The sequence below is a fragment of the Pongo abelii genome, chromosome 7 (genome assembly GCF_028885655.2).
Source record: "Pongo abelii isolate AG06213 chromosome 7, NHGRI_mPonAbe1-v2.0_pri, whole genome shotgun sequence".
In the NCBI taxonomy this organism is placed as follows: Eukaryota; Metazoa; Chordata; class Mammalia; order Primates; family Hominidae; genus Pongo; species Pongo abelii.
This window is the reverse complement of record NC_071992.2, coordinates 65,987,900-66,000,942: the sequence shown is the minus strand read 5'-3', so window position 1 is coordinate 66,000,942 and position 13,043 is coordinate 65,987,900. Positions and strand designations below refer to the sequence as shown.

General features: G+C 41.2%; 1 protein-coding gene across 7 annotated transcripts in view; it reads left to right on the top strand.

Annotated features, from left to right (window-relative positions):
• Nucleotides 1-13,043, top strand: part of PXDNL (peroxidasin like) — a 522,985-nt gene that overhangs the window by 461,842 nt on the left and 48,100 nt on the right. For 6 of the 7 annotated variants that reach the window (XM_054561591.2, XM_054561594.2, XM_054561592.2 and 3 more), the window contains 2 exons: nt 5,565-5,699; nt 8,211-8,419. In XM_054561591.2, coding sequence (XP_054417566.2) covers nt 5,565-5,699; nt 8,211-8,419 — 344 coding nt within the window. Of the gene's footprint in view, nt 1-1,085; nt 1,550-5,564; nt 5,700-8,210; nt 8,420-13,043 lie in introns of those variants that run through there. The other variant, XM_054561597.2, reaches the window with a different exon arrangement.

Genomic DNA, 13,043 nt, shown 5'->3' with positions numbered 1-13,043 from the left:
AGAGCTTAGTAGTGCTTCTTTGTGGCATCAACAGCTCATTTTAAAATTAAATTGGTAAAGCTGATGGCCAAGAGGAACATGGTAGGGTGGCTTGATGTTCCAGTTAGCAACCCTTCCTATAAAGCAAACTTGTCCAACCTGCGGCTTGCGGGAGCCATGCAGCCCAAGATGGCTTGGACTGTGGCCCGACACAAATTCATAGACTTTCTTAAAATATTATGAGTTTTGTGTGTGTGTGTGTGTGTGTGTTTTTTTAGCTCATCAGCTATTCTTAGTGTTATGTATTTTATGTGTGGCCCAAGATAATTCTTCTTTTTTCAATGTGGCCCAGGGAAGCCAAGAGATTGGATACCCTGCTATAAAGTTTTAGTAATTAAGACAATAGAATAGAATAGAAAGCCACAAGAAAAAGGGCTCATATATGGAAATACTATATTTGAAAGAGCTGCAAGAAACATCGGTGAGAAGTGAGGACATATTCAGTGAGTGGTGCAGTACCAACTGGCTACCCTTGGATTAAAAATGAGTATGGATTCTGATCTCATATCATATATGAAAATCAATTCCAGATAGATAGGGGAATTAAGTCTGAGAGGCAAAATTTTAACTTCACAAAAAATAAAAGAGAATATCTCTATGGCATTGGGGAAAGAAATAAATTTTCAGTAAGGTACAAAAACTTGTAAAATTTATATAAATATTGATGAAATGACCTTAAGATTAAGAAAATATTTTCATCAGAATCCAACATAATGAGAATGATTAAAAGCACCACAAATACAAGGAATACATTTGGACATAGATCACAGTATTAGCATTCAGAATATGTAGAGAATTAACAGTAAGAAAAAAAATCCAATTAAAAAAGGATAAAAGGTATAAATACACATTTCACATAAGAAAAAACTAAATTTTCAATCAACATGTAGAAGATATTCAATTGTATAATTCATTAGGAAGATCCAGAATCATAATGAAACACCATTTCACACTCCTCAGATTACCAGAAATTTTTTGAAAAAGACATATTTTCAGGTTAGACCTAAGAAAATAATTGTCCCTTACTTCTAAATCTCTCACCACAGCCTTCTCCAAATCTGTAAGATCAACAAAGAGAACACAAAATAACACATGACTCATACCTTCAGAATTAGTGAGAGACAGAAAATAGCATGAGTTTCAACGGCAAGTTTGAAAATAACAAGTTATCGGAGCTGCCACTGGAACTCCATGTTCGCTGGAAGTTCGTGGGATTGGGAAAAAGAAGGGTAAGCCAATTAAAAAAATCTCCACGGACAAAGGAATGGGAAGGACGGAAGAAAACATACAGAAAAGGCTGGGGCATCCTGGCGCTGTGGCAAGAGGAGCCCTTGAGCCCGGGAGCTTAAAGCTACAGTGAGCTGTGATTGTGTGTCCGGAATTAGTGGGTTCTTGGTCTCACTGACTTGAAGACTGAAGCCGCGGACCCTCGCGGTGAGTGTTACAGTTCTTAAAGGTGATGTGTCCGGAGTTTGTTCCTTCTGATGTTTGGACATGTTCAGAGTTTTTTCCTTCTGGTGGGTTTATGGTCTTACTGGCTTCAGGAGTGAAGCTGCAGACCTTCACAGTGAGTGTTACAGCTCTTAAGGTGGCGCGTCTGGAGCTGTTCGTTCCTCCCGTCCTGAGTTGCTCATTCCTCCCAGTGGATTCCTGGTCTTGCTGGCCTCAGGAGTGAAGCTGCAGATTTTCACAGCAAGTGTTACAGCTCATAAAAGCAGTGCAGTGCCGGCCCAAAGAGTGAGCAGCAGCAAGATTTGTTGCAAAGGGCAAAACAACAAATCTTCCACACAGTGAAAGGGGACCCCAGTGGGTTGCCACTGCTGGCTGGGGCAGCCTGCTTTTATTCCCTTTTCTGGTCCCACCCACATCCTGCTGATTGGTCCATTTTACAGAGAGCTGATTGGTCTGTTTTGACAGGGTGCTGATTGGTGCATTTACAATTCCTGAGCTAGACACAAAAATTCTCCAAGTCCCCACTAGATTAGCTAGACACAGAGCGCTGATTGGTGCATTTACAAACCTTGAGCTAGACACAGGGTGCTGATTGGTGTATTTACAAACCTTGAGCTAGACAGAGTGCTGATTGGTGTATTTACAATACCTTAGCTAGACATAAACGTTCTCCAAGTCTCCACCAGATTAGCTAGATACACAGTGCTGATTGGTGCATTTACAAACCTTGAGCTAGACACAGAGTGCTGATTGGTGTATTTACGATCCCTTAGCTAGACATAAAGGTTCTCCAAGTCCCCACTAGACTCAGGAGTCCAGCTGGCTTCACCCAGTGGATGCTGCACCAGGCCGCAGGTGGAGCTGCTTGCCAGTCCCGTGTCCTGCTTCCACACTCCTCAGCCCTTGGGCAGTCGATGGGACTGGGCGCTGTGGAGCAGGAGCAGGGGGTGGCGCTCATCCCAGAGGCTCAGGATGCACAGGAGCCCACAGTGTGGGGGAGGCTCAGGCATGGTGGGCTGCGGGTCCTGAGCCCTACCCTGCAGGGAGGCAGCTGAGGCCCGGTGGAGAATTTGAGCACAGCACTGGCTGGCCGGAACTGCTGGGGGACCTGGCGCACCCTCCACAGCTGCTGGCCTGGGTGCTAAGCCCATCACTGCCTGGGGCTGGTGGTGCCAGCTGGCTGCTCCCAGTGTGTGGCCCCCTGAGCCCATGCCCACCCGGAATTTGCACTGGCCCGCAAGCACCGTTCACAGCCCCTGTTCCCTCTTGCACCTCTCCCTCCACACATCCCTGCAAGCTGAGGGAGCCGGCTCCGGCCTCAGTCAGCCCAGAGAGGGGTTCCCACAGTGCAGCAGCGGGCTGAAGGGCCCCTCAAGCGCGGCCAGAGTGGGTTCTGGCCGCGGAGGCCGAGGAGGCTAGGAGAGTGAGTGAGGGCTGCGAGGGCTGCCAGCACGCTGTCACCTCTCAATTGCACCACTGCAGTCCAGCATGGGCAACAAAGTGAGACCCTGTCTCTTAAAAAAAAAAAAATCCCTTGGAAGGAAAAACTCCAGCACCAAGTACTAAGTTGTCAAGTGAAATTCTGGAAACCTGGAAGTTATCAACACCAGTTACAAATCTGAGAGTGTCCAGAGATGGCTTTGTGTGTGTGTGTATGTGTGTGTGTTTAGAGAAAGGGTAGAGTGCCCCTTCAGATTTGATAGTGACATTAAAGCAGAATGAAATGAAATTAAGGATGCTCTAGCACTTAAAGAGAAACAAGGCTGGTGCGGTGGCTCGAGCCTGTAATCCCAGCACTTTGGGAGGCTGAGGAGGGTGGATCACGAGGTCAGGAGATCGAGACCATCCTGGCTAACACGGTAAAACCCCGTCTCTACTAAAAATACAAAAAAATTAGCCGGGCGTCATGGCGGGCGTCGGTAGTCCCAGTTACTCAGGAGGCTGAGGCAGGAGAATGGCCTGAACCCGGGAGGTAGAGCTTGCAGTGAACTGAGATCGTGCCACTGCACTCCAGCCTGGGCGACAGAGCAAGACTCTGTCTAAAAAAAAAAAAAAAAAAAAAAAAAAAAAAAAGAGAAGAGAAACAAAACATGTTAACTCCCACTTCTCCCCATCACCACCAAAACAGACATCAAAAAGACTGCACTTCCCTGTAGTGAAAGAAGAGTATGCTACCCAACCAGAAATTCATTTCATGAAATGCATAGGAATTAAAAGAGAGAAAGAGAGAGAGAGATGTATTTCAAATAAAGCTATGTAACAAGAAAACAGAAATGCAAATCAAAACATTTCAGAGGAAAAATCTCTCAGAAAAAGAATTGAAACAGGAGGAAACAATAACACAACATTCAAACCGGAGTTAAACAGCACTCAAACATTCAAGCAGGCACTTGGAAATCTAAAAAGTCCACCTATTATCAGAAACCAAGAAGGAGAAAGTGGGGAAGGGCGGTAGTGATGAGAGTTGACTAACAAAATAAAGTAAAATGGAATAATTTACAATGTGTCAAGTAATAATATGACTGTCTGTTCCAGGCTGTATAGCTCTCCAGGTGACATTGAGAATTTTGATATGCTTCTTGTGGAAGTATGAATTGTACATCCATTTTGGATAGCAGTTTGGCATTGTCTATTAAAATTGAAGATATACATATGGATATCTATCATAGAGTAATCCTGTATACTCATTATGGGAATATGAATCATACATCAATTTCATATAGCAGTTTGGCATTAACTATTAAAATTGAAGATATTATACTCTGCCCTCAGAATTCTAGCTCTTGCCCAACATAATCTAGAGCAGGGATCTGCAAACCACAGCTAAGTGGCCAAATCTGACCTATTTTTCTAATTTTGTAAATAAAGTTTTATTGGAACACAACTATGTCTGTTTGTTTATATGTTGTCTATGGCTGCTTTTATGCAAAACAGGAGTTGGGTAGTTGCAACAGAACCCATAGTTGTCCCACAAAGCTGAAAATACTGGCTCTCTGGCCCTTTATCATAAAAATTTGCTGACGCCTAGTCTAGAGAAACTCTTGTGCATATGAAGAAACATGTAGAGAATGTTCATAGTGTAAAAATTGAAAAACCTCACAAGTATTCATCATCAGTGTAACTAAACTAAATTGGAATGGTTTCCAATAATAGACTGTTTACTATACAGCAGAGAAAATGAAAAAAGTACAAATATATGCAACCACACAATGGCGTTGCCAAGTAAACTGTTGAGTGAAAAAAAAGGAAGTATGAATATTATATTTCCATTTGTGACAAGGCTAAAACATGCAAACTAAACTATTTGTAGTTTAGGGAATCATATGTATGAAATAAAATAAAATAAGGGACAAGTAAAGTTGGTGTCACGTTTATCATTAGAGTACAGAGAAAAAAAAACAATCAGAGTGGCTCCTACTGGGAGCGTCAAGCATATGGATCATATTTTCTTTCTCTGAGTGGTGAGCCAAGGCTGTTGGCTTATAATCAACATTTGCATTGTGCTTTTTTGTTTGTTTGTTGTTTTTAAAAGTTGCTTCAAACCTTAGATCAAATACTTATTGCCTTTTTAGCAAGAGAAAACTTACCTAACACTTATTATCTTATCATCTCCGCAAATTATGATTTTCTATTGACTTTTTAGCATACCTAGCATATACACTTACGTGGATATTTCTCAATGCTGAATTGTCAATTTTCCATGTATTTCTGAAGGAATTAGCTAGATGCATTTATACATGACATAACACACACACACTTGCATATATATATATATACAGTTATACTCCATATGCTTAGAGAATAATTATAAAGAATTGCACAGGGGACATTGCATGAGGCTTGGTGTCATATGTTCTTGGTTAGGTTATGACTCTGCCTCCTGCCTACGGGGTGATCCCTGAGGGTTCCTTCATTTGAGTGCTTTCCCCCATGAAATGAGAATACAGTAATAATCATATCTACTTTTCTTTTTTTGTGTGGATAAAATAATGCTTAGTGGTCATTCATATAAGGAATATTTTCAATTCCACTTCCAGTCTCAGGCATGTGCTATCTGCCTGTCTCTGTTCCAGGTTGTACAGCTTTCCAGGTGACATTGACCTCTGGCCCGCCCTTATGGTTGAAGACCTGATTCCCGGTACGAGAGTGGGACCAACACTTATGTGCCTGTTTGTTACCCAGTTTCAGCGGCTAAGAGACGGAGATAGGTGAAGGATTATCTGTTATACTTATTAAATATCACAAAAGTTGTTTTTGACCCAAAATGTATATGTATAACATTGTGATTCATATTTTTATGATTTAATGCATATTGAGTATAATAAATATCAGACAGCATTAGGTGACAGAACTTTTGTAACCACCAATATTATCAGATAACATCTATTTTTGTAAATCTTTGTAAGAAGGGAAGAAAAATAATTTCTCAAAAGGCAATAGAAGTTGGTGATTGAGAGGATGAAGGCTAGATGGACTACGTTGTGCTTAAATCTGAGTCTCACCACTTACAGCTGTTTGACTTTAGACATGTATCACTCGGAACCAGGTTCCTCATCTGTAAAGTGTGAGTAACAATCGTACCTATTCCATAGGATGTCTGCAGCCTTCAATGATGTTGAGAAGGAAGGAATTGATAGCAGCCTTGAGATTCCCTCCCTTCATTCTCATGGAGGAAGACCTGATGACGCTAGACCAGATCTCCTTGTAAAATTACATTATGAGGGCATTTATGAGTGGAAAGATAACTGGGAACTCTTCTCTAAAATTTCTTGGTTTATCTAAAGTGTTCATTGTAAATAAATTTAATCATGAAATAATGGGAAACAGCAGGCTGGAGAATGTAAGTTAGTCATGTAATCTGTTTACTGTTCCAAGACTAACCAAGAATAAAAACCAAGAAATACAAACCTAAGCAGCCTCTCCTGAGTGGACACGTGCTCTTCTATTGCTTGGAATCAAGTATGTTCCAGGGCATGATATCTTCTGAATCATTAGTGAAGCTTAGTGTTGAGTAAGATCTAGGAATCTTGTAAATCTGTTTGACAATATAACCTTTTGTATTATTGCAGAGATGATGTATATAAGACTTGAAACAAAGCCCAGAGCTTAGTTTTTAATTAAAGTTACAATAACAATTATTCTTTACTTTAAATCTCTTCCCTCTACAAATTGTAGAGCAAGTAGCAAAGGATTTAATTCCCTTTATTGCACATTGGTAACAATTAATAGTATATTTCATTAATTTTTTAAAATAATTTTTAACACTGTATTTCTTGACTCACATAATTGGGTTAATGTGCTCAGTTGGCAATAGTTTAAAAATGTATTCAGTGAAAGACTGAAAATAATTGAAAAAGCTTCAGTTTGGGGGTTAAGCTGTCTTCCCCATATATATTAGTTTGCCAGGCTGTTGTAACAAAGCCCCATAGCGTGGATAGCTTAGACAACAGAAATTTGTTATTCTTACAATTCTGGAGGTTAGATGCTGATCAAGGCATCAGCAGAGTTGATTCCTACTGGAGCGTCTCTTTCAGCTTGTATACGGCATCTTCTCCCTGTGTCTTCAAATGGTCTTCCTTCTGTTATCTATGTCCACATCCTTTTCTTATAAGGACACCAGTCGTACTGGGTTCGGGCTCACACACACGGTCTATTTTTACCTTAAATACTTATGTAAAGGCCCTGTCTCCAAATAGAGTCACCTTCGAAGGTACTGGGGCATAGGACTTCAACATATACATTTTAGGGGGACACAGCTCAGTCCATAACATCAAGATAGTGGCAAGAAGTCTTTTTGCCTACCATTTTAATTTCCTGCTCTATACCCAGCACAAAAAAGTGCTTGGCATATGATATTCAAATATTTACTGAATGAATGAACCCAAGGATTGACTTTACTGAATGTACCCAAAGATTGACTTTAATAGTTCTTTTATTTAAAATTGATTGTATCCTTTCATTTAAAATTGAATGTGCTTATTCTAGTTAGTTGATAGATATAATCAAATAGTATATATTAATTATCAAAAGTGCTATTTTCTTCTTAGGCAAACATGTTAATATTACATTGCTCAGACACTTTCTAAGGTTAGTTCATGGAATTTAAATGTAACAATAGGGCTAGGCGCGGTGGCTCATGCCTGTAATCCCAACAGTTTGGGAGGCCAAGGTGGGCAGATCACTTGAGGCCAGGAGATCAAGACTAGCCTGGCTAACATGGCGAATCCCCATCTCTAGTAACGATATAAAAATTAGCCAGGCGTGGTGACAGGAGCCTGTAATCCCAGCTACTTGGGAGGCTGAGTCAGGAAAGTTGCGTGAACTCGGGAGGTGGAGGTTGCAGTGAGCTGAGATCATGCCACTGCACTCCAACCTGGGCTACAGAGTGAATGAGACTCCGTCTCAAAAAAAACTTAAAAATTAAAAAAAATTTAAAAATGTAATAATGGACTTTTCTTTTTTGGAGGAAAACCTTAGAAAACTTTCCTTTGAATCATTTTGTAAAGCTTGAGTAGAAAGTGATAGTTCAGAAGCATGTGATTTAAGAACGTTGTAAATATTGGAGAAAATTAAAAGGATATTCAGTTGGAGAACAAGCATAATTCCTTGAGTATGCATCTTTTATGTTGAGCTCTTCTTGGTGCATTGTGGCTGTTTGACATGCAGCTGAGTTCTCAGGCCACAGACCCATGACAATGCTTTTTTTTGTTGACTACCAGGTTCTGGTATGAAAACCCTGGAGTATTTACCCCGGCACAACTCACTCAGCTGAAGCAGGCATCCCTGGGTCGGGTGCTTTGTGACAATGGTGACAGCATTCAGCAAGTGCAGGCTGATGTCTTTGTAAAAGCAGAATACCCACAGGATTACCTGAGCTGCAGTGAGATCCCGAAGGTGGACCTGCAAGTGTGGCAAGACTGCTGTGCAGGTCAGTAATAATGCAATGAGCACGATCTGGGTTGATGTGCATGTTTGCAAGCTTGAATTGTTTTCAGTGGTAAAGATTATGCGATTTAAACAAAGATACACAAAAAGCCAACAAAACGGACCTTCCCTTTTGGAAATCTGACGGATGACGAAGGGGTGGACACCAGGAAAAACAGAGGCTCCCAAGCTGCCCATCCTCTTCCATTCCACACTAACCTTGTTAGAATGGGGACACTTGCTGGCAAAACTGGCCTCTGCCTTCTTACTGCATTTCAGATTTCTGCACCAAAGATCAAATGCCAATCACTTGGTACTGACTATATCTACTTCTTGGGGTTCATCTAACAAGAGAGAAATGAAAGTTTATAGTAACTTGGCTAACTTAGACTATTGATTCTTCATAAGATGTTGCAGTAGTGCTCATTGGAAGTACAAGGAAATTTTGATAGAGTCAGGAAAAAACTTTCCCTAATGGCACAACAGAATTGGTGATATCTACAACATCACCGTTTATAAACCAAACTTTCCCTAAGGTGCTTCTATAAGCATCTGTTTTGTTCTCACAATATCCCTTTAGAAATGTGGATTTCTTTCTCCTTTGATGAAAGTGTGGCTCAGAAATATTAGATGACTTTCTCAAAGTCCAAAGATGAGTAAGTGGTGGAGCCAGGGCCAGAGAAAAGATGTATTGTTTGTTGAAACCTAGAGGTGAACTGAGGACTTGATGGTTCTGGAGCAGAACATGCTGACGTCTTCACAGCTGAGCAGGTGTCTGTCACATGGAGGATACTTGCAGCTCCTCTGGACGCCAATGACACAAGGGCCACCATAGCCTCATGCCTGCTCCGTGTAGTGGCCATGGGCCTGGGAGTTCTGATGTTCTCTGTGACTAAAATGATCATTCTCTGTACCTAAGTAGTACTAGAGACTTGTGGTCAGGGGAGGAAATTGAAAGCCACTGCTAGAAGTGTGATAGAACACTGGCCGGGTGTGGTGGCTCTTGCCTGTAATCCCAGCACTTTGGGAAGCCAAGGTGGGTGGATTGTTTGAGGTCAGGAGTTCAAGACCAGCCTGGCAAACATGGCGAAATCCCGTCTCCACTAAAAATACAAAAATTAGCCAGGCGTGATGGTGGGCACCTGTAATCCCAGCTACTTGGGAGGCTAAGGCAAGAGAATCGCTTGGACCCTGGAGGCAAAGGTTGCAGTGAGCCCAGATCGTGCCATTGCACTCCAGCCTGGGTGACAGAGCCAGACTCAGTGACACCTGAGTCAGGGTTGTCTTTTTCACTGTGGTGGTGCTTTATCGGACACAGCAAAAAGGAATGTGGTACTCCAGGGAGGGTGGCATTCTTTCTCTTACCTCAGGTTCTTAGTGATTAGATCCAGGAATAAGGAAATAGTCCCCCCTCTTCAGAATGTTGGGGGAGCAGAGAGCAATATACAAACCATACGAATGGCAACTAGTAACACTCCTTTGCTTCTTCTCCAATGTCCCTGGGGTGGGACACAGGGCCTGCTGAGCAGAGGGAGAGATAGAGGGCATGGCAGGGTGTGGGCTGTGATGACCACAGCGGTGCCCTGCAAGGGAGCAATGGCTCCGTGTAGAGACCAGGGCTGTGTGCCCCTCATACTGACACACACCATTTTTAGCTCTTCTCACCTCTGGCCATGGATAGGTGATTCATGGAAACACCTAGCTCATATAATTGTCCTGAGTCTTTCAAAGTGGGTGTTATTATCCCTGATTTACATATGAGGAAAATAAGGCTCCTGGAAATGAAATCCATTTTCTAAGGTCCCACAGCTGACCTGAAGGCCTCGGCTCTTTCCTCTGTGCGCACCGCCACCTGGTAGCACCTGTAGGGTAGGTGCATGGCACAGAGACAGGGAGCAGGCCCCCACTGAGGGTGGTTCCTCTGCTGCCCTCCCTCCATGGCCATTGTTCCATATTGAAGACTTGGAGGAGGGCTCCTCTGGTTATTTAAATGGTAATGAATCTGCTGTGGGCAATGTTTGTTAGGGAAAATGCAATGCAAGGATGTAACAGACCAGAGGAGAGTTGGGGTCTTGAGTTTGTGTGGCGTTCTTATCAAGATCTGTGGTCCCAATCAATAATAAGAATACTCTTTCTCTGTGAATGTCTTTAAAAAATGTCTGGAAATTAATAAGCCAGCAGTAAACATCTACTCCTTAATTGGATACAAACATACAGTGCTTTTTTTATGGCACTATAAAAATGCTCAGAAGTCATGTCAGTAGCAAAATTACCTAAAGATATGAATATGCCTGATATAGTTCCAATCCTAATGTAATGTTTGTAATGAGAACCATTACAAATGGATACATGTGTATTTTTCTGTGTACATTTTGACTAACAAGCATGGATTTTTCAGAAAAATTAAAAGTTTAAAATGAGTGGCTTAAAAAAAGGTGTTTAGTAACTGCTCAAAAGTGGACCACTTTCTTATGGGATGGGTTTCTTACACTTCCCAATTAACAGAAACATTGCTCTATGTAGATTAGGGGCCTGCTGGAACATTCAGATCTCTGAGGAACTAGTTTCTAGACTGTGGCTCCGTAGTTTCAGGTAGGTTATACATTTTAATGGTCTGAGTTAAGTAAGGCAGTTGAGAAGTGCTGGTATTGACTGCATTGAGTCCATCCCTGAGACCTGAAGTTGTGAATTTCCCAAACAGAGAAGATGTATTAAATGACCTAGAAACTATGTCACTACTCAGTACACTTGTCTTTGTTGTGTGTTCATTCATGTTGTATTAATAGATTTCTTCACTCTCCTTTGCTAATCTCACTCTCAGATTAAAATAAGGGATGGTGTTTAAATGATTTACTTATTTATTTTTATTTTTATTTTTTTGAAACAGAGTCTCGCTCTGTTGCCTAGGCTGGAGTGCAGTGGTACAATCTCGGCTCACTGCAACTTCTGCCTCCCGAGTTCAAGTGATTCTCCTGCCTCAGCCTCCTGAGTAGCTGTGACTACAGGCCCTCACCACTGCGCCCAGCTAATTTTTGTATTTTTAGTAGAGACAGGGTTTCACCATGTTGGCCAGGCTGGTCTTGAACTCCTGATCTCAAGTGATCTGCCGGCCTCGGCCTCCCAAATTGCTGTGATTACAGGGGTGAGCCACCATGCCCAGCGGATTTAATTGTTTTAACTGGTATTATCCTAGAGTAAAATAGAGACCTCCGTTTGGGATGTAAATGGCCACTCCAAGCAGTCCTAGTGGTTCATTTTGTTAGAATGAAACGTATGATTAAATGGACCCTCAGCTCTTTATGTTGTTTTTAAAGAAAAATTTTATTTTCAACAGGGCTATTTTTTTTTTCCATTTTTTGTTTCCCATGAATAATAGCCTACTGGTTAATACTGATACCAGCATCTTCCAAATTTAACTACATTTTTTTTAAATCCTGGAGAAACTCTTCTCCTAAATTCCTAAACACATTGAAATGGACTCTGAGTCTGTTTAAACAGTGATAATATAAGTGCAATCAAGATTTACATCATTATATCTTGTTATTCTTTGTAGGTAGAAAGCATGAGATCTAAATAATGGAGCTGGGATTTCTGTCACTTAGCTGTAAGGCTATGGGTTTGTATGGGTGATCAAACTGGAAAAAGTTGGGGTGTTAAGGACTTGGTTTGTAGTTTTTGTGTCATTTATTATGTTCGATGAAGAATTTTGTTATCCACCATTTTGTTTTGTTTTGTTTTGAGATAGAGTTTTGCTCTCGTTGCCCAGCCTGGAGTGCAACAGCATGATCTTGGATCTTGGCTCACTGCAACCTCTCCCTCCTGGGTTCAAACGATTCTCCTGCCTCAGCCTCCCGAGTAGCTGGGATTACAGGCCTGCGCCATCAGACCTGGCTAATTTTTGTATTTTTGGTAGAGACGTGGTTTCTCCATGCTGATCAGGCTGGTCTCAAACTCCTGACCTCAGGTGATCCACCCATCTCGGCCTCCCAGAATGCTGGGATTACAGGCATGAGCCACTGCACCCGGCCCTATCCATAGTTTTTAACCCATGAATTTCAGTTTCTCTTCAAACTATTCTAAAACAGCATGGTGTTTTTGTTTTTCTTTTTGCCCTTAACTAAATCCATTGTTGTGCATTTTTTTTCATAAATTTCCTCAAGTCATTCTATGTATCTGTTGTATAAGTAATTCCTTTAAAATATTGCTTAGTATTTAATGGATAGGATTGTATATACCAAAATTCATGCAGCCATACTTTGCATATCAGGGCTTATATTTCCATAGGCTATGTTCTTATAGAATTCCCAAAGTAAAGTTGCTGAGGTACAGGATATAGGCTTTTTAATGAAAAAAAGTGTTGTCAGATTTATTTCTAAAAAGATAAACATGACGATTCCACAAACAATTATATTAATACCCACTTTATTTCCCCACCAGCAATTGGTAATATAGCCCTTGGTTTTTTGATAGTGCAGTGAGTAAAAACTTAATTATCTCAAGTTCATTTTAATTTTCATTTCTCTGTTAGTATGTTTAAACAGCTTTTTCCATGGTTTTTGGTTTCGGGGATTAGCTGTGTGCATTGTGTGTTCATGGTCTTTGTCCTTTAATTAATCTGTATGAGCTCT